We start from the raw sequence: 26831 nt of genomic DNA on the forward strand, positions 1-26831 counted from the left end.
CATCGATTAAAATGATCGTTCTAAAATTTTTGGTTTGGGGTAAAGATGCATCCTCGGTATTGTGGGCGAGGTCAGGGGTCGGATGAAATTTACTAGGACATTTCAAGTGTTTTTACAAAGTCCTTTCAAGTGATTGATGAGTATGTTCAAAGTATTTTCATCGCTCTTTCTAGGTAATTGGGACGTTTTTTAACAATCTTCATCAGGTAACAAGAAGAAAGTATCATCTAAAAGCGGCTAGCTGGCAAATACCTCAAAAAATGGCTTGTAAAATTTTTTCGGGTCATATAACTACCATGTAAATACGTTGTAAAACCTTTTAAAAAACAGTGTAAAACCTTATAAATACCTTGTAAAAAACCTTTAAAATACCTTGTAAATTTTTGGCGGGAAAATTTTTCCCGCCAAAAATTTAACGCCAAAAAAATTGCGGAATCACTTTTCCCGCAAAAAAAATTTTTTGGCGGGAAAAAATTTTACGGGAAAATTTTACAAGGTATTTTAAAGGTTTTACAAAATTTTACAAGTGTTTTGGCGGGAAAAATTGGGGGATCACTTTTCCCGCCAAAAAATGTTTTGTATTTTGTGGACCTAATTTTGTTATATTTTCTTATATATTTATGATATCTTTTATTAAAAGAAGGGTAATTTAGTCATTTTGTACATAAAAGGGGTATTTTTAAAAATAGACATCCAAAGGGGGCATTTTTGAAAAGGGGTATTGAAAAAGGGGCATTTTTGTGAGTCTCCCTAAATCATAACTGTGCATTCCAAATATTAAAGCCAAATCTTATTATATAAAATATGGTTTTCAAATTTTGACACGTGTAGATAAAAATTTTCCTTTTATTTATTTTTTAAAATATTATAAGAAAACTATACATATATATCTTATATCAAACAAATCTAAAAATCTAAAAATTTAAAGAAGATAATTATAAAGAAACTATATACATATTTTTAAAAATATTAAAAAGATAATATAAGAAAAATATACGTATATCTTATTATCTAAAAATACAAATTATAAAATTATTTACTAATTCTAATTTAAGTACTAATTCTAAAAGATATATATTATTTTCTTAAAAATAATGAGAAAAAAGTATTTAGGAAAATACTAATTAAAAATAATTGATAAAACACGATAATTAAGAAACTTATACAAATAATTATTAATCTTAAAAGAAAAATTATACTCATTTCTAAACAAACAAAATAGTTTCTTCAAAAACACCACCACTGCTCCTATTTATTTAGTACTTTTTTTATAAATACATCATCAATTATTGATGTGTGATATATTTTAATGAAATTTCTTAAAATACCACGCTTTCAAGTTTTTTTTTTGTTGCCAAAAATACTACTATTAGTATAATGTTCGAAAAATACCATAAAATTTTTTTGGTTTTCCACTATTAAATTTGTAAAGAAATGTAAATAAAACAATTGTTTGATATGTGGTTTATATGTGAAATATTTCATGAAGAAGTTGTGGAATCATATTTTACGCAAAAGTCTAGAGAATATTTTCTAACAATTTAAAACCCTGAAACCCTAATTCTTCTCCAGATCAGGCTTAAACTATCTAAAAAAAGTTACCAAAGAAAAAACAAAATAGAGGATGAAACAAAACGAAGAAGAGAGTACGAGACAACAGAGAAAACACGAGAAACAGAGAGGAAAGAGCAGAGTAGAAACAGAGTTCGACGCAGAAAAACATAAAGAATTGAGAAGAGAAGACGATACCTCATCAACAAATATGTTATTGCGGCCACCTTGAGATTCTTCTCGTGATCTCTTCATGGAAATACCTATCTATTTTCTCTTTGTTGCTTTAGCTTTTCTTTACCACTGCATATTCAGATTTGCCTCGTAAAGAATATATATAGCACGTTTTTTTGGGTTACCTAGATCAACGAACCCACATTAAACAAAATATGGGCCTTACGTTTTATCTAGCCCATAATAAATGGGCTTTTCTTTTCTAAAATAATAAAAAAACTAAGATTAATCCTAACTGTTCATGATGCTTAATTAAGCTCAGCTATGGCTTCTTCTTCTTCGACGCCTCAATGTTTCGTGTATAAACCTATCTAGTCTACCATGGCGGCAAAATCCCAGAAAACCCTCATTCTACTAGCAAATCTAATCAAGGTTCCTCCATTAAAAGCTTTCTCTCTCTTAAATTCTCCAAATTTCCATGGATTTCAACACACACACGAATCCATATCAATCCTTCTTCGTCTCCTTCTCTCTGGAAACTTATACTCTCACGCTCAATCACTTCTCCTTCAAGTAATCTCCGGAAAAATCCAATCCCAATTCTTCACATCTTCCTCTCTGCTACACTATTTGACAGAATCAGAAACGTCAAAAACCAAGTCTCGTCTCTACGAAGTAATCATCAATGCCTATGTTCAATCTCAATCCCTAGATTCATCAATCTATTACTTCAACGAAATGGTCGATAAGGGTTTTGTTCCTGGATCGAATTGCTTCAACAATCTCTTAACTTTCGTTGTTGGGTCTTCTTCTTTCAATCAATGGTGGTGTTTCTTCAACGAGAGCAAAATCAAAGTTGTTTTGGATGTGTATAGCTTTGGGATTGTGATCAAAGGTTGTTGTGAAGCTGGTGAGATTGAGAAAAGTTTTGATCTTCTTGTTGAATTAAGAGAGTTTGGGTTTTCTCCAAACGTTGTTATCTACACTACTTTGATTGATGGGTGTTGCAAGAAAGGTGAGATTGAGAAGGCGAAAGATTTGTTTTTTGAGATGGGGAAGTTCGGATTAGTGGCTAATGAGTGGACTTACACGGTTTTGATTCATGGGTTATTCAAAAATGGGATTAAGAAACAAGGGTTTGAGATGTACGAGAAGATGCAGGAACATGGTGTTTTCCCTAATCTCCATACTTATAACTGTGTGATGAATCAGCTTTGCAAAGATGGAAGAACAAAAGATGCGTTTAAAGTGTTCGACGAAATGCGTGAGAGAGGGGTTTCGTGTAATATTGTTACTTATAATACTTTGATTGGTGGGTTATGTAGAGAGATGAAGGCGAATGAGGCAAATGAGGTTATGGATCAGATGAAGAGTGATGGAATCAACCCGAATCTGATTACGTATAACACTTTGATTGATGGGTTTTGTGGTGTGAGAAAATTGGGGAAGGCGTTGAGTTTATGCAGAGATTTGAAGTCAAGAGGTCTGTCTCCGTCTCTTGTCACGTATAATATTCTAGTTTCCGGGTTCTGTAAGAAAGGGGATACTTCAGGAGCAGGTAAGGTGGTTAAGGAGATGGAAGAGAGAGGGATTAAACCGTCGAAAGTAACATACACGATACTTATCGACACGTTTGCTCGTTCGGATAACATGGAGAAAGCAATTCAGCTTCGATCATCAATGGAGGAACTAGGATTAACCCCGGATGTTCATACCTATAGCGTATTGATTCACGGGTTTTGCATCAAAGGTCGAATGAATGAAGCATCGAGGCTTTTTAAGTCGATGGTCGAAAAGAAGTTTGAACCAAACGAGGTGATATACAATACAATGGTTCTCGGGTATTGCAAGGAAGGTAGTTCTTATAGAGCATTGAGGTTGTTCAGGGAGATGGAAGAGAAAGAGTTGCCTCCAAATGTTGCTAGCTATAGGTATATGATTGAAGTTCTTTGTAAAGAACGAAAATCGAAAGAAGCTGAGGGTTTGGTTGAGAAGATGATTGATTCAGGGATTGGTCCATCTGATTCAATCCTTAATTTGATCTCTAGAGCTAAAAATGATTCACATGTAAGCTCAAAATAATGATTAGAGCAGTTTGAATCTGAACGTAGCAAATAACTTATCATTAGTCTAGATCCATGGACGAGGAGGAGCCAGCTTCCATGGTGTTTGATGGTTTGATGGTTTGTGAGCTCTGAGTACAACGGTTACGGTTAGTATATTTTTTAACCGTAACTAATCTATTTTTAGACCGCCGAGTCTTAAGATTTCCAATTTCGGATCCAATAATCTTCTGAGTTCTGACTATAGCAATGCTATCGACATCCTTACCAACTCGAGCCTTGCAAAAGTCCTTGTAGCTAATGTAGAAAATTGCGTCATAGGCGTCAAGTCCCTTATTTAAAGGCTCCACCAGGCTTGGTGGAATTTCCATAGCTACTTTCAGAATCTTCAAACTGGTTAGACCATGTTTGGTATGGTTCCTGAAAGATGTGGCAACAGCAAGCTCCAAATAGAGAAGAATCCATTCATTGTCTTCAATCTCTGATTTGTTCAGCACGTCAAATCGGCCATTGAAAGGATCCTCTAGGGGTAGTAAGTCAGGCTTGAATAGTTGGTGGAACTTTTTATCCAACACCATACATGACTCGTTGTCACCAGGAAATGTGATATTTAACAGTGGACATGGTGTAAAGCAAACCACGGTTGACATAAAAATCCTAAGTAAGACACGTTTGTTTGTTTGTTATTAGCAAAAATATTAAGAAGAAGCGATTGAGAGAATCAAATTACCAAGTCATAGGAAAATGAAAGAATATATATCCTTACATCGTGTACAATAATTTTCTCCATATCCTCGGACCTGTCACGCTCATTTTTCTCCATTTCCTCTTCTGATCACAACAACAACGGCTGCACCATCTTCTCTTCGGCTGCTTGATGCATGGATGCTTTCTTTTTCTCGGTCAATTTATATACCTCGTCTGAGCTTTCATTGTGCCCATTTATATAAACTCTTCATAGCTTAGGGAAGGTTCTACGGGTTTGTCCAAAAAAAAAAAAAAAAAAAAAAAAAAGGGAAGGTTCTACGGGTATACTTTTTCTTTTGAATGTCTGCCAAAAAAATTTGATGATTCAATTATTTTAGAATCATAATGCAGTTTGGTATAACTGATTTAGTGTTGCGGGCTGCAATACGGGCTCGGTGTCATTATGTTAATATAAAATGGCTAATTTTTTCTAATTTGGGTTTAGGGTTTAGGGTTTAGGTGAAGTATTTTTTTATAATGGTAAAAACATTTGTAAGTGAAAAAAAAAACAAAGAATGGATGAATTATAGTCAAGAGATGCGATGGTCCAAAACAATTTCTAAAAAAGTGCTAAAACCTGTGTTTTTAAGAAAATTCTATAAAGCTTTTGTTAATTCATAATTACAAATAAATCAATCTTTAACTAATATATGTTTACTAAGTTTTTTTTATAAATACTTGCAAATTTTTGGTTATTAAAATTTGGACTAAAGAACAATTCAGCTTTGATTATCAATGGAGGAACTATGATTAGTCCTTGATGCTCTTACCTATAGTGTATTGATTCACGGGTTTTGCATCAAAGGTCAAATGAATGAAGCATCAAGGCTTTTTAAGTCGATGGTCGAAAAGAAGTTAAAACCGAACGAAGTGATATACAATACAATGATTCTCGAGTATTGCAAGGAAGGTAGTTCTTATAGAGCATTGAGGTTCCTGAGGGAGATGGAAGGGAAAAAGTTGGCTCCAAATGTTGCTAGCTATAGATATTTGATTGAAGTTCTTTGTAAAGAAGAAAACCGAAAGAAGCTGATTTGGTTGAGAAGATGATTGATTCAGGGAGATCCATCTGATTCAATCCTTAATTTGATCTCTAGAGCCAAAAATGATTCACAAGTAAGCTCAAATTAATGATTAGAGCAGTTTTACTCTGAAATAAATTACATAAGTTTTCTTTTAGATTAGGATATTTGCTATTGTCCTTGTAATATTTTCAATGTGATATCTATGTCTTGTAGTTGGCAAAGTATCTGAAAACATAACGGTTATATTGTCTACAAACATGTAATATATTCTGCAAAACAAAAAACATTTATTTCATGAAACCAAACAAAAAAAAATTTGTTTTAACACCAAAAAAAAAAAGAAGAACATTTTTCGATATTTTTTATCAAAAAGCCCAAAAATATTTGATTAGCATACATGCATTTGTAAAAACAAAAATGGTATCACGAGTATATTATGAAACCAAACTAAATATTCCAAAGCATATTCCTCCGTATTCAACAATTTAAGATGTGGTCATAAGGAAATTACAAACTTCCTAATAATTGCGTTTACTAATTTTCAAACGTCTTTTGAATCCCAAAAAAAACTTACAAACTCTCAGAATAAATCATATATAAGGGTGTGTGAGACTTGAAGAAAATAACGAACAGAAAAATTTAAAAGTAAGCTCATTGTCGAAAAATGTTTTGCATGAAGCTTTTTGTTTTTGTGGCTTTGGTGCTAACAAGTTGTGTTGCAAATCCTGCATTTAAAGAGTTGTCTGAAGAAGAAGATTTGGAATTAGAGAGACAACTTAAAGTTATGAATAAATCTCCTGTTAAGACTATCGAGGTTAGAGCTTTTTTCTAATTATTTTCAATAAATTTTATACAATGTTTTATTTTTTTTTATATATCTGACTTTTACATTATTAATTTTTTTAATGAATATATTAATGTTGAATTTGTTTTGCAGACCGAAGATGGACATATCTACGATTGTATAGATTTTTATAAACAACCAGCGTTTGATCATGCTCTCCTAAAAAACCATGATTTTCATCCGGATGTAATGTTTTTTTTCTTTCATAATAATTGTGTATTCATTTTTATTTTCTTAAATTCAAAATCGATTTCGTTTTTATTTTCTAGATGAAACCAAGCAAAGTGAATAGACCCCAAAAGGTTGAAAATGAAGAAGAAAGTCGTGACAATAAAACAAAATCTGTTACTTTAAAAGGAATTGGTTGTCCAAGAGGCACTGTCCCAATTAGGAGAACTACAAAAGAAGACCTTATAAGACTTAAAACATTCAATGAAATGTTTGACTCAAATATTCATCCTCAAACCAACTCAGAACCGGGTTTGCATGTGAGTAAATTCTCCTAATCTTATTATACTTTATAGTACATATTATATTATGAGTTACATTTAAATTTTATAAGTGTGGTATTCAATAGTATGCAGGAGGTAGAGTCAGACCAGAATGGATAAAGAAGCACATAGGAGGAGCAGACGGTCATTTCGCATTATACAAAACTCCATATGTTAACCAACTTCAATTTTCTTCCGGTCTGATCAAAGTATCCAACGGTTCAGATTTCATCAAGGCTGGTTGGACGGTATAACATAATCATAGCTATGAAATAAGTTAATTCATATAAAATTAGTATTTACACAAAAAAATTACATAAATTAATAGCTAATTCGTAATTATTTTTTGTGTTTTAATTATTTTTTACAGGTGAATCCGACGCTATATGGAGATAATCGTTGCCGGTTTTTTGCATATTTGCATGTAAGGGGTTATATATATATTTTTTTGTCGTTTTGTTTTATGCATTTGTGAAATGCTGCCACTATTTACGTGAAAACCTTACATAAAATGAATTACAAACATTTGTTTGTATCTAACTGTTATCGAAAACGAAAAATGTTCTTACAAAACATGTTTCATATATCATTTTTGCCTTATTTAATTGATATCAATTTGTATTTTTAATGTATAGACACGTGAACAACACTGTTTCAACACGAACTGTCCCGGTTTTGTGATAGTGAATACCGATATTCCTCTCGATTATGCATTTCCGGAAGTTTCATTGACCGGAGTACATATGGTTGAAGCTAGATTTTACATTTTCAGAGTAAGTTAAAATATTAAAATAGTGTTTACATATATATATGTAGTATCATTTTTTTACTATTTATTTCTAAACTTGTGTTTTTCTTTTTGTTTTTCAAGGATCCACTAAATGGAAACTGGTGGTTAAACATAGGAGATAAAGAAAAAACTATAGGTTTTTGGCCGTCTCGCATCTTCACTGATTTAGCATACAATGCAGACGATGTATTTTGGGGTGGCGAAATATTCACAATTCCAAACTCAAAGAGTAGTCCAATGGGCAATGGACTGAAAATTGTGTACGACGATCCGAAACTTTATGCATATGCTCGTGATGTCTCGATAGTAGATGCCGATAGTCAGAAAATTATTGGTGTAGCTGGTGCCAATGAGGTCATATCTGATATTGGTTGGGATTATGTGAGACAAAATTATTTCTATGTAAATAAATATTGGGGACGAACTATAATGTTTGGTGGTCCTGCAAGAATTTTTGGAAAATAATAAAGATACAAAGTTATGCAAATGAAAATATATAAATAAAAATATATTGTGCTCCAACAAATTTTGATATGAAATATTTGACCTTTGCCAGATACTCTCCGTTTCACAAAAAGCGTCGTTTTAAGGTTTTAATTTTGTTTCACAAAGAGTGTCGTTTTATGTTTTCAATGCAGTTTTTAAGACTAATTCTCCTTTTTATCCCTACTATTTCAGCTTATTAATTATAAAGAGAGTATTATCTAGTGTATTAATAAAAAGTAGAAATGACATTTGTTTAGTTTTTTTTTAATTTGTGTGAAAAATGGTAGAATTACACTCTTTGTGAAACAGAGGGAGTAAAAGATACTTATTTAAAATTTTAAAATTCACTTTTTTAAACTTTTAACAAGGTATTGTAAATCATAATTTTCACTAAAACATTGTTTCTTTTCTAGTGATAAATATTTGTTACAGCGATATACTAAAGTGAACAAAATAAAATACTTAATAACTTTGTTCATCTTTTTTTATATCTTGTTTACACTGGTATTTCCAAAATTTTATCCAAAATTTTTTTCAAAGATGATACTCTGTTTGGTCCACAATTCTCACGGCGGCATCTATTGATACACGAACATCCTCGTCTATATGGATTCTCTGGTGTGCGCTTATAACATGCGGGAGTTGGAAATCTTGGATCACATCCATTAGGATGTTTATGCACTGGAGGATATATAATATACCTTATGGCATCAGTGCTACTTATAAACACACATACAAAAGTCAAAACTGTCACAAACATAAACACTTGTGCTTTCATCATTATTTTATTTTCTGGATTATTTTTTTGTTTGGTAGAAAGAATATTGGAGATACAAATTCTTCTTTATAGTGCAAGAGATACGTTATAGTTCCATTGGCTTTAATACAAAAGTCCAATCTTGTCTTTGGTTGTGTATCAATTCAGATTCTTTTATTTTTTTAATGGAAAGACAATAAAATTTGGGAGTTATGGTTTTTGTTACGATTCAGACTTAGAAAAAAATAATAAATACGCATTCAATTTGAAATAAATTCAGAATGAAAAAACTGAGATTTTTTCACGACTACTTTATGTTCGTTTGTTTCGGTTATGGTTATAAAAGATTTATGAAATAAATTTGAGTCAATTTTTTTTTTTTAGTCATAAATCTCTTAGTCGGTTTTCCAATGCTCCTTAAATTCTTAGTTTTTATCATAAATAAATGAGAAATTTTAAATAATTAGATATTACTCCAGATATAGAGAGTATATAGTGTTAATTTGGTTTTGGATCTATTTAACCAGATTAGGTGCTCCTCAATTCCTAATTGTATGTACAAAACAGTAACGAGCTTAATGAAAGTAGTGTTTTTATTTTGATAACGACATATGAAAGTGTCATATGCATATTTGTTAGTTGTTACAAACACTTGGGTGCTTTATTTGTCAACTGTGTTGATCTCTGCTTGGATTTGCACCAATGATTTTAAGGTTTAGAAGTTCTATAGATAATTGAACAAATGATAATAAAGTTTTTAAGTTCCATTATTAAGTGAAGATCAAGGGACATGAGTTTGAACCGGGAACCACTGGTGGTTTCCGTTTCAACTAGATCTTCAATTCCGGTATATTAAGTTGGGTTAATTAATGGGCTTACGAGAACATAAAAGAACAGAAAGTTATTGGGCTTGGCACGTGTCTAAGCCCATGGCGAAACAAAAAGCTTTATCGTAATTTCCATTGTAACCTGCAAAAAAGGTTATTGTATTGGTTTAATTCGGTTGACTTGTAATTTCCGGTTAATCCCAATGGATTTTAAAGATTAAACAACCAAAGTAACCGTTGGAAAAAAACGAAGAAGCAGTTCTTCAAAAAAACACAATTTTCAATTCGCGTCTCCGAGATAGAGAAACTTCTGATAAAAATGGTGAACCCGATTTTAATGGCTTGTGTAATCGCCGGAATTGTCGTCGGAGTATTTAACGAAGTCGACGGAATTCAGATTTTATCGAAATCAAAGCTGGAGAAGTGTGAGAAAACATCAGATTCTGGTAATCTCAATTGTTCTACTAAGATCGTCTTGAATCTCGCTGTTCCCAGTGGATCCGTAAGACTTTTTTTTTTTCCCTAAATTCACATTTATCTGTTTGTTCTCTATATACGATTTGAATTTCATCAATTTTGGTTTTGTGATGAATTAAGAGTGGAGGAGAGGCTTCGATCGTAGCGGAGATCGTCGAGGTTGAAGATAATTCGAGTAGTAATATGCAAACCGTACGGATTCCACCGGTTATTACAGTGAACAAATCCGCAGCATATGCTCTTTATGATCTTACTTACATTAGGGTATGGATTTATATTAGTTATAAATTATTAGGATAATCTTAGTTTTGACTCACTATGTCTTCTTAAAAACGTTTTAGGATGTGCCTTATAAACCTCAAGAGTATCATGTTACGACTCGAAAGTGTGAACCCGATGCTGGACCGGATATTGTACAAATATGTGAGAGGCAAGGATTTGTCTAAATCTCTTATGTTTCTTTCTATGATCTATTTACTATGTTTCTTTGCGATTGTTTTTATAAAGATTTGTCCCTCCCAATCTAATTGTACAGGTTGAGAGATGAGAAAGGGAATGTTTTGGAGCAGACTCAGCCGATTTGTTGTCCATGTGGACCGCAGAGAAGAATGCCTTCATCTTGTGGAGATATTTGTATGTGTTTCTCTGGTTTAACATTCCCCTTCTTTAGTTTCTTTTAAAGAATATTATAGCTTAATCTGGACTCTCATTTCTTCTCTTGACTTTGATTAGTTGATAAGATGATAAAAGGCAAGGCAAATACTGCGCATTGCCTTCGTTTTCCAGGTGACTGGTACGGAATCTTACATGATATTTATCATATGCTCCTATCTTCAAGATGCAAACTATACTTTATCATTTTCTTTTTGAATTTGGCCGTTTGATTTCTCCTTTGTAGGTTCCATGTTTTCAGCATTGGACAACGGTCACTAGGATTTAGCGTGCGAGTTGAGTTGAAAACAGGAACTAGAGTTTCAGTATGTTTACTTTCACTAAATCCCCTTTTTCTTCGGGTTGAAAGCTTGCTTTGTTCCGAGTTACTCGGCCTTACGATTGTTTTTTTTTTAATCGTAGGAAGTGATCATTGGTCCTGAAAATAGGACAGCTACTGCAAATGATAATTTTCTCAAGGTTAATCTCATAGGAGACTTTGGTGGTTATACAAGTATTCCTTCTTTCGAGGACTTCTATCTTGTAATCCCAAGAGAGGTATCTGCTTATCCATTTGAACTCCTTTAACTTGCACCGCGCTGTAATGCTAAATGAATCTTTCGGTTGAAAAAGGCGGCTGCAGCGGGACAACCAGGGAGCTTAGGCGCAAATTACTCAATGTGGATGCTGCTTGAGAGAGTGAGATTTACATTGGATGGCTTAGAATGTAATAAAATCGGTGTTGGTTATGAAGCTTTCAACACCCAACCAAATTTCTGCTCTTCACCATATTGGAGTTGCTTGCATAATCAACTATGGAACTTCCGCGAGGTTAGTACTTATATGTTATAGCTTTATAAACACCTTACCGCATCATTGTTTCACTGATAACAAGTCTATTTCAGGCAGATATTAACCGAATCAGCCGACACCAACTTCCTTTATATGGACTGGAAGGAAGATTTGAGAGGATTAATCAACATCCAGTTATGTTTCCAGCTTTCCTAGTTTCTGAATCAACAGAACATACGATTTTTTGCCGTCTTATCGGATTTTTCTTTACACGATATAGAACGCAGGGCCTCACTCGTTCTCGATTGGAGTCACGGAAACACTCAACACAAATCTAATGATAGAACTAAGAGCTGATGATATTGAATACGTTTTCCAGAGGTAAAAAAGAAGTCTTCAACTACATGGAAATACTGATTATAAAGTAAAGTAAATAACTTTTCTGTGGTTGCAGGAGCCCTGGTAAAATCATAAACATCGCTATACCCACATTTGAGGCACTTACACAATTCGGAGTTGCTGCAGTCACAATCAAGAATACCGGTGAAGTAGAAGCATCTTATAGCTTAACGGTAATATTCAAAACTGAATCTTATCTGATAGTTTGGTAGCGAGAAAATGTTTGCTCCATATATTAATCGCATCTCACTCCCTCCTGCGCAGTTTGATTGCTCCAAAGGCGTGGCTTTTGTTGAGGTAACTAACTCTTATTTAAACTGCTAAGAAGAAGCATTAATTGTTAAGAGAGGAATGTTACAAACTGATAATGTTTTCAGGAGCAATTCTTCATTATAAAACCAAAAGCGGTTACTACTCGAGCTTTTAAGCTATACCCGACGAAAGATCAAGCTGCAAAGTATATATGCACAGGTGATTCCTTATAAAAAGACACCTTCTCATAACCTTTCCTGATTCCTTGCATCAAAAATGCTCTGTTTTCTTTGTGTGTAGCTATACTCAAGGATTCTCAGTTCAGTGAAGTAGACAGAGCCGAGTGTCAATTTAGTACAACGGCTACCGTACTCGACAATGGAACTCAGGTTCCTTCTACAGTTGAATTCAAACAGTTCTTGATTAATGTTGATGTTGATCATTAAGTGACCATTATCTTCAAACATGCAGGTTACTAATCCATTTCAAATTCCAGAAACTCATCCTAAAGGTTTCTTTGATTCGATAAGGATACTAGGGACGAAAATCATCAATGGTTTAGTCGATTTCATCACCGGAGATACTTGCAGGTTACAACACACTTCTCCTAACTTAACTTCTTTTGAGTAATAGTAATGATAACTTGAAAAGTGAACTAATATCAATAATATTTGCAGAAACAAATGCTCGAGTTTCTTTGATTTCAGCTGCCACATTCAATACGTTTGTTTAAGCTGGATGGTTATGTTCGGCCTTCTCCTCGCTCTTTTCCCAACCAGTAAGTGTCTGACCCGCAACCGCAACCAAAAATCGCTAACAGAATATCTCGAACTAATGGTTTTGTTTGCAGCATGTTTGCTTCTTTGGCTCTTACACCAAAAGGGACTATTTGATCCATGCTACAACTGGTGGGAAGATCATTTCGACTTAGACCATCATAGGAGATTATTACCCACCAGAGAAAACATCGCTAACCGCCATCATCACCATCACAAGCATCATCATGGTGTCAAAACCCATAATCATCATCGTAGGACACACCAGAGACACAAACACCATCATGGGGAAAACCATGACGTTTTGCAGAAGATGATGCTTGACCGTGACCACAGCGACGCTCACTACTACCACCAACTTCATCGAGTCCATAAAGATAGCAAGCAGAAGCAGCGTAGGCGACCCAAGCACGGGATTGTCATGCCACGTGATGTGCACGTGGAAAGACGGAGGAGACAAAGACTACGTGAGTGTTAAAGAGCTAAAGAGTATGTGGAAGAAGCACATTTGTATATGATGGATATATAATGAAATTGCATGTGTATTAAACCGAAAACCAAACCGAATCCAAATCTGATTTGTGAAGGAAAGATACATCAGAGTAAAAAAAAAAATCTCTATCTATACTAGTATATATTTTTGAAGTACATTTTTAGTGGGCGAGGCAAAATGCATTTGGATACAATTGATATCCGACCGTTTACAAATTTTGGTCACAAAATGTGTTGGGTCAGGTTATATTTAACTCAACTCATACACCGGATATTACATATTTAATAATTTAGATATTTAGAAGATTTGATTAAGATTTAAAATTATGATTTTCCTATCATCTTTGTTTGATTTGTTTTTAACTGTTTTGAATCATCATATAATATATAAAGTACAAATAAATCAATTTTTTTTTGCATATACTGTAATTTGAAATTTTAAAAACGAACATATATTATCCAATTGACGAAAAATGTGTGTTCAACGTTCCACATCGACTAAAATATTTAAACAATGATTCAGAATCACATCATAAATAAGATCAACATTAATAAAATAAATGGTTTTTTTGGTGGGACATGTTTTTGAATCAACGATAATAAAAAAATTAAAATATCATCTCATTTAGAAAAGATTGTATAAAACCAAAAATTGTCTCGTGGTATAATGTTACTACTATAAAATATACATATATTAGAGAATGATACAATTTGCAAATTTTATATATAATAAATAATCGATAAATTTTTAAAATTACTACTTTTAGAAAACAAATCACGGGACGGGTTAAGAAATTACGGGACGAGTTATATTTTGGAACGGGTTTATATGGCGGACGGGATTGAATCAATATTTATAAAATTTTAAAATATCATTAATATATCGCTTTAATACAGAGATAAAATTTTATAAATATTTTATAAAGAGATAAAATTTTATAAATATTGTATAAAGAGATAAAATTTTATAAATATTGTATAAAGAGATAAAATCTTCAAAATTTTATATATATTAATTTAGAAAAATAAATCAATCCGCGGTGTACCCGGGTTAAAATCTAGTTTTCTGGTATAAATAGAGACACCAAATAGCCAACGTAGTTCACATTCAATTGCTCTCTTTTTTTTCTTTTACCGAAAAAACTGGTTCGTGTCATTATAATCGTTACTTAGTTCCGCAGTTTTGTGCATAATTTTATTTTGATTTGACCAAGGCAGAGAGAAAGATGTCGACTGGTACTTCTCTCGAGGATTTTAACAACGAGAATGTTGATTTGGTATGGAATTTCTTCTTTTTTACTCTGTAAATTCTTTTGTTACTTTAATCTCCTTTGTTTAAATTATTTAATAAATTTACGTAAGGAAAGTTTATTTTCTCCTTTTTACTTAACGATTCGATTAAATTAGGGTTTCTATACATTCTGTTTTTTTTTTAGCTTCTGGCTATAAGAATTTCCATTGGTTGTTATACTTAGTTGTTATTTGTGTAAAAAAATAATAATGTACACGAGATAATTAGATCATGTTAATTATATTATATTGCAGGAGAAAATCCCAATTGAAGAAGTTTTCAAGGAGTTGCAATGCAGCAGAGAAGGTTTATCTGGAGCAGAAGGAGAAAGAAGACTCAAGATCTTTGGACCTAACAAACTCGAAGAGAAGAAGGTAAACTAAAACTTCCATATAAGTATTTTTGGCTTAAAGTCACTAACTATATTTTGGTGGTTCCAATTAACAACAACAGGAGGAACACATAACCCTCAGGTTCTTCGGTTTACTGTTTAAGCCTTTATCTTGGGTCATAGTAGCAGCTGCAATCATGGCTATTGTGTTGGCTAACGCCGATGGAAGACTACCGGGTTGGCAAGTATTTGTCGGTATTGTATGTCTTTTGGTGTTCAACACAATACTCTGCTATCTTGAAGAAGACAATGCCGGAAGTGCTGTTGCTGTTGTTATGGCTGGTCTTTCTCCCAAAACAAAGGTCCTCTTTATATACTCCCTTCATTCTTCTTTTTTCTTCATTGTTCTATACTCGACATACACCGTGAAAATGTTATATCTAAAATGAGTAGATTGTTAGCACCCTACTTGTTTTCATATAGTTTCTTGGGGTCATATTCGAAGATGATTCTAATTAACCGATAGAGATAGAAGTTTCACAATGTATATTTTGTAGCTCTTGTTTGCTTCATTGTTCTACTAGACATATATCTAGATTGTTTGTTGGTATTTGCAATGTATCAACTAGTGTTTGATACAATCTTGGGGCTATTTTGGTTTTTTTTTTGGTTTTTATTTTGAAGGTTTTGAGAGATGGAAAATGGTCAGAGCAAGAAGCTTCAATTCTTGTTCCTGGAGATATTGTAAGCATCAAGCTCGGTGACATCATTCCTTGTGATGCACGTCTTCTCGAAGGCGATGCTTTAAAAGTTGATGAATCTGCTCTTACCGGAGAATACCTTCCCAGCACAAAATGTCCAGGAGAAGAAGTTTTTTCCGGTTCTACCTGCAAGCAAGGTGAGATTGAAGCGGTTGTGATCGCTGCTGGAGTCCACACACTTTTCAGTAAAGCGGTGCATGCGCATCTTGTTGACAGTACAACAAATCAAGTTGGATATTTCAAGAAATTTGTAAACGCAATAGGAAACTTCTGCATAATCTCTATAGCCATCGGTATTTCGATTGAGCTCATTGTGATGTACTCGATCCAGCGCAGAAACTTCAGAGACGGAATTTACAATCTTCTGGTTCTTTTGATTGGTGGGATCCCCCTTGCAATGCCTACTGTTCTATCTGTGACAATGGCTATTGGGTCCCTTACGTTGTATCGACAAGGAGCTATCACGAAACGAATGACCGCCATTGAAAAGATGGCCGGTATGGATGTTCTGTGCAGCGATAAAACCGGGACTCTGACTCTCAACAAGCTTAGTGTTGACAAGAATCTGATTGAAGTTTTTGCTAAAGACTTTGAGAAAGAACAACTTTTGCTTTTAGCTGCGAGAGCTTCAAGAACAGAGAATCAAGATGCTATTGATACTGCTATGGTTGGATCTCTTGCTGATCCAAAAGAGGTATATATAAGAAATTTTAAAAACTCTGTTTTTCCTCTGTTTTCTTTCTTGAAGAAAAAGGAATTTTTTTCTTTGATAGGCAAGAGCTGGAATTAGAGAAGTACACTTCTTTCCATTCAATCCAGTTGATAAGCGAACCGCTTTAACTTATATCGATGGCAACGGAAACTGGCATCGAGTAAGCAAAGGAGCTCCAGAGAAGGTATAAAACTGATTCTGTTTTACTTTTAAGTCGAGTACTGTTTCTCTATAACAATTAACCGTTAAAATCGATTCTTCGATAATTCAGATTCTTGATCTTTGCAACGCAAGAGCTGATCTGAGGAATAGTGTCCACTCTGCAATCGAAAAATACGCTGAGCGTGGACTCAGGTCATTAGCTGTTGCAAGACAGGTGAGAAAAATAGTACATCTTGTACCAATTTAGGAAGATGAAAAAAAGACAAAAGATTTTATGTGAATTTTGTGTTTCTTTGTTACAGAATGTACCTGAGAAAACAAAAGAAAGCTCTGGTGATCCATGGGAATTTGTTGGTGTATTGCCATTGTTTGATCCTCCAAGACATGATAGTACAGAAACCATTAAAAGAGCTTTAGACCTCGGTGTCAACGTGAAGATGATTACCGGTTTACATCTTTACTTTCTCTATTTTGGTGTATATGCAAAATACCGACTTTTATCTTCGATTTCTTTCTTATGTTTCCGTTGTTTTTATAGATGATCAACTTGCTATTGCAAAAGAAACTGGACGTAGACTTGGTATGGGAACAAATATGTACCCAATCACATCATTACTCGGTAACCACAAAGACGATATCATCACTCACCATCCTGTTGATGAGTCGATTGCGATAGCTGATGGCTTTTCTGGTGTCTTCCCAGGTTTGTTCAATAGCATTTTTCCATATCTTGGTTCCGAAATACATATTTGCTCTCTCTCTGTAACACTGTTTTTTTTTTTTGGTTACCAAATTTATTCAGAGCACAAATACCATATTGTGAAGAAGTTGCAAGAGATGGGGCATATTTGTGGTATGATTGGTGATCGAGTGGATGACACTCCTGCATTAAAGAAAGCGGATATTGGTATCGCTTTTGCGGATGCTACTGAAGCTGTAAGAGCTGCTTCTGATATCGTTCTGACTGAGCCTGGACTCAGTGTTATCATCAACGCGGTTCTAACTAGTCGAGCCACTTTGCAACAAATGAAATACTACACAGTGAGTGTGCATGAACTTATTAAACTATACACAGCCTTTTCACTTGTTCTGATTTTCTGATGTTTATCTTTTAACAGATTTACGCAGTCTCAATAACCATCCGTGTTGTGGTAAGTTAATCAATCTTGTATGTTTTCTTTAATATCATCAAATAACCTCTCTTTGTGGCTTTTTCAAAGCTCGGGTTCATGTTCATCGCGTTAATATGGAAGTTCGACTTTTCACCAATCATGGTTTTGGTCATTGCTTTCTTAAACGATGGTGAGTTTTTACTCTTTAAAAACTTTCCTTATTTGCTCTAAAAGACCAACAATAATAAACATTATTAATAATTTCTCCACAGGAGCCATCATGACTATCACAAAGGACAAAGTCACCAATCCTTCTCCTACACCAGTTAGCTTGAAACTCAAAGAGATCTTCGCAACCGGCGTTGTTTTTGGAAGCTACATGGCTTTAATAACTGTTGTATTCTTTTGGGCTGCATATAGAACCGATTTCTTCGCGGTATGTATAAACAAATCTCTCTTCAAATCCACCATAACACAAGCATAATAACAAAACTCTTGGTTTGTTTTATATATAGAGAACGTTCCACGTGAGAGACTTGAGAGGCAATGAAGCGGAGATGATGTCTGCTTTATACTTACAAGTCAGTATTATGAGCCAAGCTCTTTTCTTCGTCATTCGATCGAGAAGCTGGTTTTTTGTCGAACGACCTGGAGTGTTCTTGCTTCTTTCTTTCATGCTATCACAATGTGTAAGTATAGAAAACATGATTCTGTTTCTTCTTTGTCTTATTTTTTCATTATAAAGTCTCTTCACTGATTCATATATAAACTTGACCTTGCAGCTTGCAACAATAATCGCGGTTTACACAAGTTGGGAAACTGCGAAAATCGAAGGAATAGGATGGGGTTGGGCTGGAGTCATTTGGCTCTACAACATCATCTTCTTTTTTCCATTGGACATATTGAAATTCGCAATCCGTTACATGCTAACAGGAAAAGATTGGCAATATCTCATTGACAACAAGGTACACTTAGTTTTGAACTATTATAAACTCAGCTGGGGAATCATCACCAATCCATCTTGCATCATTGATCGGGTGATAGATGGTAAAGACGACCATACTTACTCACTCTTGGAAGATTCAACTCCATCCCACGGCTGAGAGGGCGTTGCGCGGATTTAATACCATATTGTGTTCTAGTTAGTTTTATTCTTTATTTTGAAGTATTTGTTTTTGCCTTTTTGGTGTAATTTTGTTTAGTTTTTTCATTTTTTTTTTTGTTTTTGTTTAGAAAATTTTAGTTAAATAGAAATTAGAATTTGTAATTCTACTGGCAGGTTTATTACTATGTCGTCTTCTAAATTTTTTTTTTTTAAGTGTTTGCTTAAATTATTTATAGAGAAATTACTCAAATAACCACATTTTCAAAAAAAAAAACAAAAATACCACTATTAGTTTTATTTTCCAAAAATACCACTAAAATTTTGTTTTCCAAAACTATCATAAACACTAAAATTGATTTTCAAGAGTGTCGAATTTTTTTTTTTTTTTGGTTTGGTACTATTTTAGTTTTGAAGGTTGATATTTAGTTTTACCTTTGTGGTATTTTTGAAAATAAATAGTATACCTTAGTGGTAATTTAGAAGGAAAAAAACCATTAATGGTATTTTTGGAGGAAAAAAAAAACTCATTTGAGTGGTACTTATGAAAATTGTCCAAAATTATATCGATGTTTAAACTAAACCCTTTTTTGCAAATTCTGATTAAAGTGGTTGACCATGATTTTTCTTATTTGATTCATCAAAATTACAACTAAAAAGTACAATTATAATAAACCTCAAATCTGGTGATGTGTAGGAAATACTCTTATAAATTGTATTTATTCAATATTAACTAACAAAATGTGTTCACTGGCTTAAATAATCATCTTAGAACAATAGAGAACCTTCAAGACTTTCCACATAAATCATCATCACATAAACCAAAAAAACAAAAGAGGAAAAAAAACCCAAAAAAATATCCCAGAAAAAAAAAGAAAGACCTTAAAACGACGAGTTTCACCGATCCAATCTTTTGATTGCAATTTTTTCACATAACAAACATCTCTTTCTTTTCCCCTTGCTCACTCCAAGTCTCTCAAATTTTTCACAATCAATCATTTCTTTGTTGCGAACCAAAAAGCTCGTGTGATTCTCCAATCTTCTTCTTCTCTCTTATGGCGACACCGAATCAGGAATCAATCGACACTTTCATCAGCAGCACCGGCGCTTCAGAGGCCGTCGCTCTTCAGAAACTCGAGGTGATCTCGATTCCTGTTATCCTTTTCTCCTTCTTCGTGAGTCTCTATGATTGGAGATGGGGAAAGTGAGTCGACCTTAAACGATCTTGGATTGACCAGCAAACAAGAAGCATTATTCCTTGAGCTTATCTGAGTAAGTTTAAGCTCTTAAATATAAGACTTAATACATTTGTCTTCTGCTTAGAAAACTCTTTAATTTTCAAGTTATTTTTATCTTTCTTTATACAAAGGAAAAATATTTTGTTGAGGGTGGAGGATTATAGTTTATAAAACCGTCGTCGTTTAGTCGTTTCAGTTGTACATACAATAATACTGCCTTTTGTCAGTCTCTCTTATCTTTGTCTAGTTATAATGTTGATCAAAATCTTCAAATTTGCTCTTTCAGCTTCTGATTTATAAAATGAAGACTGTACTTGACAGTTTGGGAATTAGATGGGTAATACAACTCCCCACAAATTCGTGTTAAATGTTGATTCCCTACGAAGGTTTTGTACTCTGGAGAGTCAAACCAACTGTTCAAGTTCTGGTGTTTTTTTTTTTTACGAATCAAGAAGCTTTGTTACAGTCTCACAAAGCAAAAAAAAACGAAAAGTTTATTGACATGGCTATGGTCAGCAATTAAAAACGGATTGAACCAGATAAATGAAGCAAAGAAGAGATGGAAAGAAGCCCAAAATTGAGCATTATATAGAAAACCTTCAATCCAATTGAAAGCAGAATGAATTAAAATCTATTATGTTCATTCATCAAACAGTGATACTGACAGCATTAAACTCATATATAAAACATGACTTGGGCAGTGTAAGCACAACATCACACCACTCAATCTTCCCATAAATCTCTTGTGCATTGCGCCTTTCAAGGGCAATCTCCGCACACCAAATCATCTTCTTGTTATAGCCGATAGGACGGCACACTTTCTTCTCCCAAAAAACCGCAATCTTTCCATCAGAATCCACTAATCTAACACAAGTAACTGACAATAGAGGTAATTCAGGTAGTACTTCCAAACCCTTCAAACTTCCCCGCGAGCTTCCTTGAGGGTCATACCATTCGAGCATTCTGGAAATTTCATCATAATAGTAGATTACCTTATCTATCACGCAAAAGATAGAATCGGGTAGTACAATCTCGAGACGCGGGCTACGCAGTTCAAAAGTAAATCATCAGGAAGATAAGGCAGATCAACTGGTGTATTCCTCATTAGCACAAAACCCTTAGACAAGTAAATCAAACACAAAGAGCCTTTCTTGTTAACTAACTACTTTATACAGTGGAGAAATATATATTCCCTAGATATACTTATTAGGAAATATTTAAGTGACAGGATCGAAATATGTAAAATTTCCTTCTTTCTTTAGACGGTTTATGATGAACTGATTGGCAAATATATTTGGATCGGAACTTAGAGATCGTAGAATTTCTAAAGTATTTTAGAAATTATGTTAGGCTGGAAAATAACTTTTATACAAACCGAATTTGAACATATAATTAATGAACCAAATGATTCTAAAATTTGTATTCAAAAGTTAAAAATTGCGTCGTTTTCATCTCTATACCATATAATGATTATGAAAAATAATACACGATATATATCATAAGATCCCCCACAAAATATAAATGTCAAGACTGGTTACTCTACTTTACACTTGCACGATATCATATGGCTCGTGTAAGCACACCATCACACCAATCAATCATCCCATAAATCTCGTGTCCGTTGCGCCTTCCAAGCGAAATCCCAGCACACCAAATCCTCTGCTAAATCCCGATTAGAACATTGTGTCTTTCAAGCGCAATCGCAGTTTCTACTCTTTGCTTTGCGTACATTGTGTAGGAATATTTGGTTACTTTTTCACTACAAATAGTTATTCCATCCCAAAATATACTAGAGACGCGTGTACGTCAAATCTAGCCAAGTTTTTTTTTTCCTACACTGGAGACTAAAAAAAAAACTCTTTTAAGTGCTTGAAGTAACCAACTCTTTAAGAGCAAAAGGGAACATTTTTTTTATATGGCTTTGTCTAAGAGTCAAAAATAGAGTGAAGGAGAGAAGAAAAAAACTCAGAACAAACTCAAAATAGAGTTTTATAAGAGAGAAACGTCGGATGCATTATATAATAAGCGTTCAATAAAATTGGAAAGAAAATGGTATTAGTGACTATTCATTCATCAAAGTATCAAACAGTAACAGCCACAAATTGCAATAAAGAACATGACTTGGGGACAGTAAGCACAACGTCACACCACTCAATCTTCCCATAAATCTTGTGTGCATTGCGCCTTTCAAGCGTAATCTCAGCACACCAAATCATCTTCTTCTGAGGGTCTCCAACACGGACATCCTCCTCCCACAAAACTGCAATCTTTCCACCATAATTCACCAATCTAACACGAGTATAATCCTTTGGTAGTTTAGGAAGTTTTTTCAAACCCTTCAAATATCTCCATGTTCTTTCCTCTGTGTTGTACCACAAGAGCAATCTAGATGCTCCAAAACAGTAGATTACGTTATCTACTACGCAAGATATATAAGAGGGAGTCCAACGCAAAGGCATCTCCAATCCTACCACATCCCATTTATTTTCGTTGGGCTTGTAAACCAATTTTTTATCCCCAAACAGGTAAAGCTTTCCGTCGAAAACTAAACTTGCTGTAATATACCTACCACGTATCGCCGAGCTAGGGCTTGGCACATGCTCCCATGTTAAGGTTTTTTGATCGAAACACTCGATCAAATTCGAGTAATCGGGATTTTTGCAGCCTTCGATTACATATATTTTCCCATCAAGAACATTAACGGAGGGTTTCTTTGGGGCCCTATGCATGCTTGGAGCTTCATGCAATGTGTGAGACCGACAGTCCATGAAGAAGAACCTAGATGAGAACACACCGTTGCTGAATATGCTCATCATATAGATATTAGAACCAATTGCGATACCAGTCAACTCAGACGATGGAGAACTAAGACTGGGAATTTGGAATGAGACCATGAGATTGTCACTTGACTTCTTCTCTTTCTTCATAGTATGATTCTTTAGGATTCTATCTGGTCTAAAGCAAGAAGAGAACCATCGTGAGTTAAAGTTAGGGTTAGGGTTAGGGTTAGGGATTCGAGTTGGCCTTCGGCATAGAGTGAGCCAACGTGTATCAGATTCAGAACTTAAACGTAAGCTCAGATAAAGACAATTCTCGGTGTGTCCTAAGAGCATTCGGATCTCATAAAGCTCAAGAGATGACACGAGAGAGCGGAATCTCTTGGAAACTAAGGAGAGAATCGGGTAGTACAATCTCGATACGCGGGCTAAGCAGTTCAAAAGTAAATCATCGGGAATGTATGGTATATTATTAACTGGTGAATTCGCCATTAGCAGAAAACGCTAAGAGAGTAATCAAATTTGAGGAGCCTTAGGGATTATATTCCTAAATCTAGTTGAACTCGTAACTCCTATATTGTAACAAATCTTGATTTAGATATTATATTAGTACTATCAAGTGATAGGATCGAATCGTACCTAATATATTATGCAGTTGTTCCTCTTGTTTAGAAGGTTAATGATGACTTGATTTGCTAGATATTTGAACCGGACTTGGGCTAAAATCTCTATACTATTAAAAGAGAAGTACAAATGTAAATGGGTCGGGTCAAAATCAGAAAATTGACCCGAAATTCTGAAATCGGATCTTTGAAATTTTTTGGAATATAAATTCGAATTAATAATGAAAAATCGAACTAAAATCAAATGTTTATGGAAATCAAATAAAATTTGATTGTACTTATGGTAACTAATTATAAAATCATATTCCAAACAATATTATACATTAATTACGTATAATATATATGTTCATATACTTTTGGAACTAATTCCATAATAATCAACGTTTTTCACATTAATTTTGCTTATTTTAGCCAGTTATCATTAATTAAAAGATATCTTACTTGCTTCTAGAGATTTCTAGAAAATTTATCACAACTAACCCATCTATTTTATAAATTAAATAGATTTTTTTTTTTTTTTTGGTCATGTAAATTAAATAGATATGAAATATATGTAACTAATTTTAATTTAATTAGATTAAATCGAAATTATGGTATTTTCATACTTATAGCTTACCAAAGAAGTTTAATTTTTAAATTATAAAGATTTCTTGAATATGATTTTTAGAATTATTCAAGATGATAAATATTTATTAAACTTTGTGAATCATGAAAAATATTAATTATTTTTTAATCATTATATTTCACCTTTCAATCTCTCATCTAACAAATAAGATACATATTCTATTATTCCTATGTCCAAACTCCATCGTGTTGTATGACTAAATAATATTTCCATTAGAGCTGTCAAAACGAGTTGATTCATCCCGTTAAGCCTGTTTTGCAATAGGCAAAATATATTTTGGCATGTAGTTAGTCTGTCCGCACGACCCGCGGATAGCATATATGAAACACAAACCCGTCGCGCGAATGTATGCTGATTTGCGGGGTTATCCGTGGATTTTTTTTAAATAATTTTAGAGTAACCAAAATTTAAAGAAATAAATAAATTAGAAAAAATTTAGAGATTATAATCTTATATATCATTATATTTATAAATATTATAATTTCATTTATTAAAAGTTTTTTAAACTACCACATGTTGAATAAATTATATTTTTATCAATAAATACTATCATGCGGGTTGATCCGCCAACCCGCGGATGAAAACCGATGACCTACTGCGAATCAATCCATGTGGCCCGCTTATTTGCAGGTTTAATATATTTTCCCAAATCTGCTCAATAGTGAGATGATTTGGGCTCGACCTGCGGTTTTGGACCTATTTTGACAGCTTTAATTCCCATGATTCGTCTAATTTTTGAATTCTAAAACACAAAATTCCATTTTATAAATCATAATTAATATGATTGGTTTAATTATAAACAATTTAATATTTTCTTTACAATTTGTTATTAGGAATATTTATAAGTACACTATATGATTCGTTCTATTAAAAACATGCACAATATTAAAATCAACGTATGTATAATCAATATTCTCCCACGGTGGACCGCGGGTCCGATCCTAGTATCCATACTACAATCAAATGAAAAGGGCACTAACTTTTATATAATGACCGAATGTTGATTCAAACCGAGTTTAAATATGCAATTAATGAACCAAAAGATTTTAAATTTTGTAATTAAAAGTTATGAACCAATGTTGGTCTAGGTCATGAATAGATTTTCCTCGAGCGCAAAATTTACTTTATCATTTCATTGAACCAGCAGAAATGGTGTTATAATGCTTTAGGCCCATTAACAAAATCTGGTGAGTGGACTAGTGACAGCTACACCCCTACATTTGTGACTCAGTTTGGGTCTTACAAGCCTTTTGCATGTATGTTACTTTCCTATGCTATAAAAATATTTTATTCTTTAAAATCTTTTCCGTTTAGTATGTAAATAAATAATTTTAAAAAACTAATATATATATATATATATATATATATAGGTAAGAACCCGTTTCATGCCCGGATAAATCTTATGTTATTTAATTTTATAATAGAACGATTTAAAAAAAAAATCAAAGTTTTATATTGAATCAAATTCAATCTAATTTTTGTAAATGCGTTAAAGATTTTAAATTAAAATAATACCATGTAATAACACAATTTTTAAGTCTATAAATAAAACTACAAATTAAATTTTAAATATTTTAAAGATTTATATTATACAAATAAAGTTGCATTTACGTCATTCATAAATTTAGACTTATTATAGATTTGAAGATTCAATTTTTTTAATAATATATAAAAACATTTGTTTCTGTTAAAATGCATATACTATATGTTTACATTATTACACAATGCATTTAATATAAAAAATCTTTATATAGAATTTTTCTGATTTAAAAATTCGAAATATTTAATTTTTGTAAGTTTAGTTAATAAGAATAAGTAATATATGAAATTAAAAGTGTTTGACAAGATAGATAGTAAAATTAAATAAGTAATAAATAATTGTGGATTCGACACATAGACGCCGAAAACTCTCTTTTAATATATAGAGGATATATATATATTGAAAACAGACCTCTACAATAAATAAATAAATAAAATGTATTTATTATCAAATATGCTAGACGAGTTTTGAGGTCTCCGACATAGGTTTGGTGTTTTCTCTTTTTAGAAATTTTTATTTTAAGGCTAATTGTTTAGTCCATATGTTTTTTCTTTAATTCTTTTCTTCTTGCGTTTTTATTACCATTAGATTTTCATGCTTTTAATGTTATTCCGTTAGAGTTTGCCCCGATTTTAAGGGAGGATATTGATGGACCTTTGCGTCCAGAGCAAGTCCGCATGTAATTATTTTTTTGTTTTTTAATAATATCCGGGAGAGTTTCTCCCGGTTACTCACCCAAAAAAAAAATTACTTTAATTTAATGGTGTAATTGAAAAAATAATTGTGTGGTTCTAAGACTTTCCATTATTAGATGAGAAAAAATTAAAGTCAATGGAGAACCACGTCTTTAGAACCAAAATTTATGGAGGTAATTAATAAGAATTAAGATGTACCAAAAAAAAACAAATTGACACCTCTAACTTTCCTTATTTATACTTGTAAACTCTATTCACATTTTTTAAC

General features: G+C 33.2%; 8 protein-coding genes and 1 long non-coding RNA gene across 11 annotated transcripts in view; 5 read left to right on the forward strand and 4 right to left on the reverse strand.

The window, feature by feature from the left end:
• The window catches only part of LOC9310788, a 2892-nt gene extending 1086 nt beyond the window's left edge, over positions 1 to 1806 (reverse strand). Inside the window, exon 1 of the mRNA XM_002874675.2 lies at positions 1750 to 1806. Within this exon, the coding sequence (XP_002874721.2) occupies positions 1750 to 1806 (57 nt within the window). The remainder of the gene's footprint in view (positions 1 to 1749) is intronic.
• Positions 1807 to 2035: 229 nt separating this feature from the next.
• Positions 2036 to 3843, forward strand: LOC9310789 (pentatricopeptide repeat-containing protein At4g11690). The gene has a single exon (XM_021022290.1). It carries the CDS (start codon positions 2107 to 2109, stop codon positions 3805 to 3807), a length of 1701 nt encoding a protein of 566 aa, XP_020877949.1. The 5' UTR covers positions 2036 to 2106; the 3' UTR covers positions 3808 to 3843.
• A 7-nt stretch (positions 3844 to 3850) lies between these two features.
• Positions 3851 to 4366, reverse strand: LOC110227429 (UPF0725 protein At4g11700). Its single transcript, XM_021021524.1, has one exon. The coding sequence runs from the start codon at positions 4364 to 4366 to the stop codon at positions 3851 to 3853; it is 516 nt and encodes a 171-aa protein (XP_020877183.1).
• A 1712-nt stretch (positions 4367 to 6078) lies between these two features.
• LOC9308687 lies at positions 6079 to 8194 on the forward strand. Of its 2 annotated transcripts, XM_021022294.1 has the most exons (8): positions 6079 to 6205; positions 6298 to 6374; positions 6498 to 6590; positions 6674 to 6892; positions 6982 to 7143; positions 7266 to 7319; positions 7531 to 7668; positions 7767 to 8194. In XM_021022294.1, the coding sequence occupies exons 2-8, from the start codon at positions 6345 to 6347 to the stop codon at positions 8148 to 8150; spliced, it is 1080 nt and encodes a 359-aa protein (XP_020877953.1). In that variant the 5' UTR covers positions 6079 to 6205; positions 6298 to 6344; the 3' UTR covers positions 8151 to 8194. The 2 variants fall into 2 exon arrangements, with proteins under 2 accessions (XP_020877953.1, XP_002872618.1); XM_002872572.2 differs by having other exon boundaries at positions 6079 to 6374.
• A 330-nt stretch (positions 8195 to 8524) lies between these two features.
• LOC9308688 (protein RALF-like 5) lies at positions 8525 to 9243 on the reverse strand. Its single transcript, XM_002874676.2, has one exon. It carries the CDS (start codon positions 8950 to 8952, stop codon positions 8668 to 8670), a length of 285 nt encoding a protein of 94 aa, XP_002874722.1. The 5' UTR covers positions 8953 to 9243; the 3' UTR covers positions 8525 to 8667.
• A 456-nt stretch (positions 9244 to 9699) lies between these two features.
• Positions 9700 to 13788, forward strand: LOC9310790 (protein HAPLESS 2). The gene is made up of 17 exons (XM_002872573.2): positions 9700 to 10257; positions 10353 to 10496; positions 10574 to 10662; positions 10768 to 10865; positions 10965 to 11025; positions 11131 to 11209; positions 11307 to 11441; positions 11517 to 11714; positions 11789 to 11869; positions 11956 to 12056; positions 12130 to 12247; positions 12339 to 12371; positions 12452 to 12545; positions 12627 to 12715; positions 12798 to 12916; positions 13004 to 13104; positions 13177 to 13788. The coding sequence occupies exons 1-17, from the start codon at positions 10075 to 10077 to the stop codon at positions 13578 to 13580; spliced, it is 2127 nt and encodes a 708-aa protein (XP_002872619.1). The 5' UTR covers positions 9700 to 10074; the 3' UTR covers positions 13581 to 13788.
• Positions 13789 to 14694: 906 nt separating this feature from the next.
• LOC9308689 (putative ATPase, plasma membrane-like) lies at positions 14695 to 19309 on the forward strand. 2 transcript variants are annotated; one of them, XM_002872574.2, is made up of 14 exons: positions 14695 to 14871; positions 15140 to 15259; positions 15339 to 15578; positions 15901 to 16671; positions 16751 to 16873; positions 16961 to 17065; positions 17154 to 17298; positions 17390 to 17554; positions 17654 to 17892; positions 17970 to 18002; positions 18072 to 18153; positions 18236 to 18399; positions 18479 to 18652; positions 18746 to 19309. In XM_002872574.2, exons 1-14 carry the CDS (start codon positions 14821 to 14823, stop codon positions 19064 to 19066), a joined length of 2733 nt encoding a protein of 910 aa, XP_002872620.2. In that variant the 5' UTR covers positions 14695 to 14820; the 3' UTR covers positions 19067 to 19309. The 2 variants fall into 2 exon arrangements, with proteins under 2 accessions (XP_002872620.2, XP_020879479.1); XM_021023820.1 differs by having other exon boundaries at positions 17390 to 17892.
• Positions 19310 to 19483: 174 nt separating this feature from the next.
• LOC110227115 lies at positions 19484 to 21012 on the forward strand. The gene is made up of 2 exons (XR_002330921.1): positions 19484 to 20337; positions 20590 to 21012. It is a non-coding gene; the product is annotated as an uncharacterized LOC110227115 (long non-coding RNA).
• A 1209-nt stretch (positions 21013 to 22221) lies between these two features.
• Positions 22222 to 23740, reverse strand: LOC9308691 (putative F-box/kelch-repeat protein At4g11750). The gene has a single exon (XM_021020411.1). The coding sequence runs from the start codon at positions 23570 to 23572 to the stop codon at positions 22385 to 22387; it is 1188 nt and encodes a 395-aa protein (XP_020876070.1). The 5' UTR covers positions 23573 to 23740; the 3' UTR covers positions 22222 to 22384.
• Between the last annotated feature and the right edge of the window lie 3091 nt (positions 23741 to 26831).

This window comes from Arabidopsis lyrata (assembly GCF_000004255.2).
Source record: "Arabidopsis lyrata subsp. lyrata unplaced genomic scaffold ARALYscaffold_6, whole genome shotgun sequence".
In the NCBI taxonomy this organism is placed as follows: Eukaryota; Viridiplantae; Streptophyta; class Magnoliopsida; order Brassicales; family Brassicaceae; genus Arabidopsis; species Arabidopsis lyrata.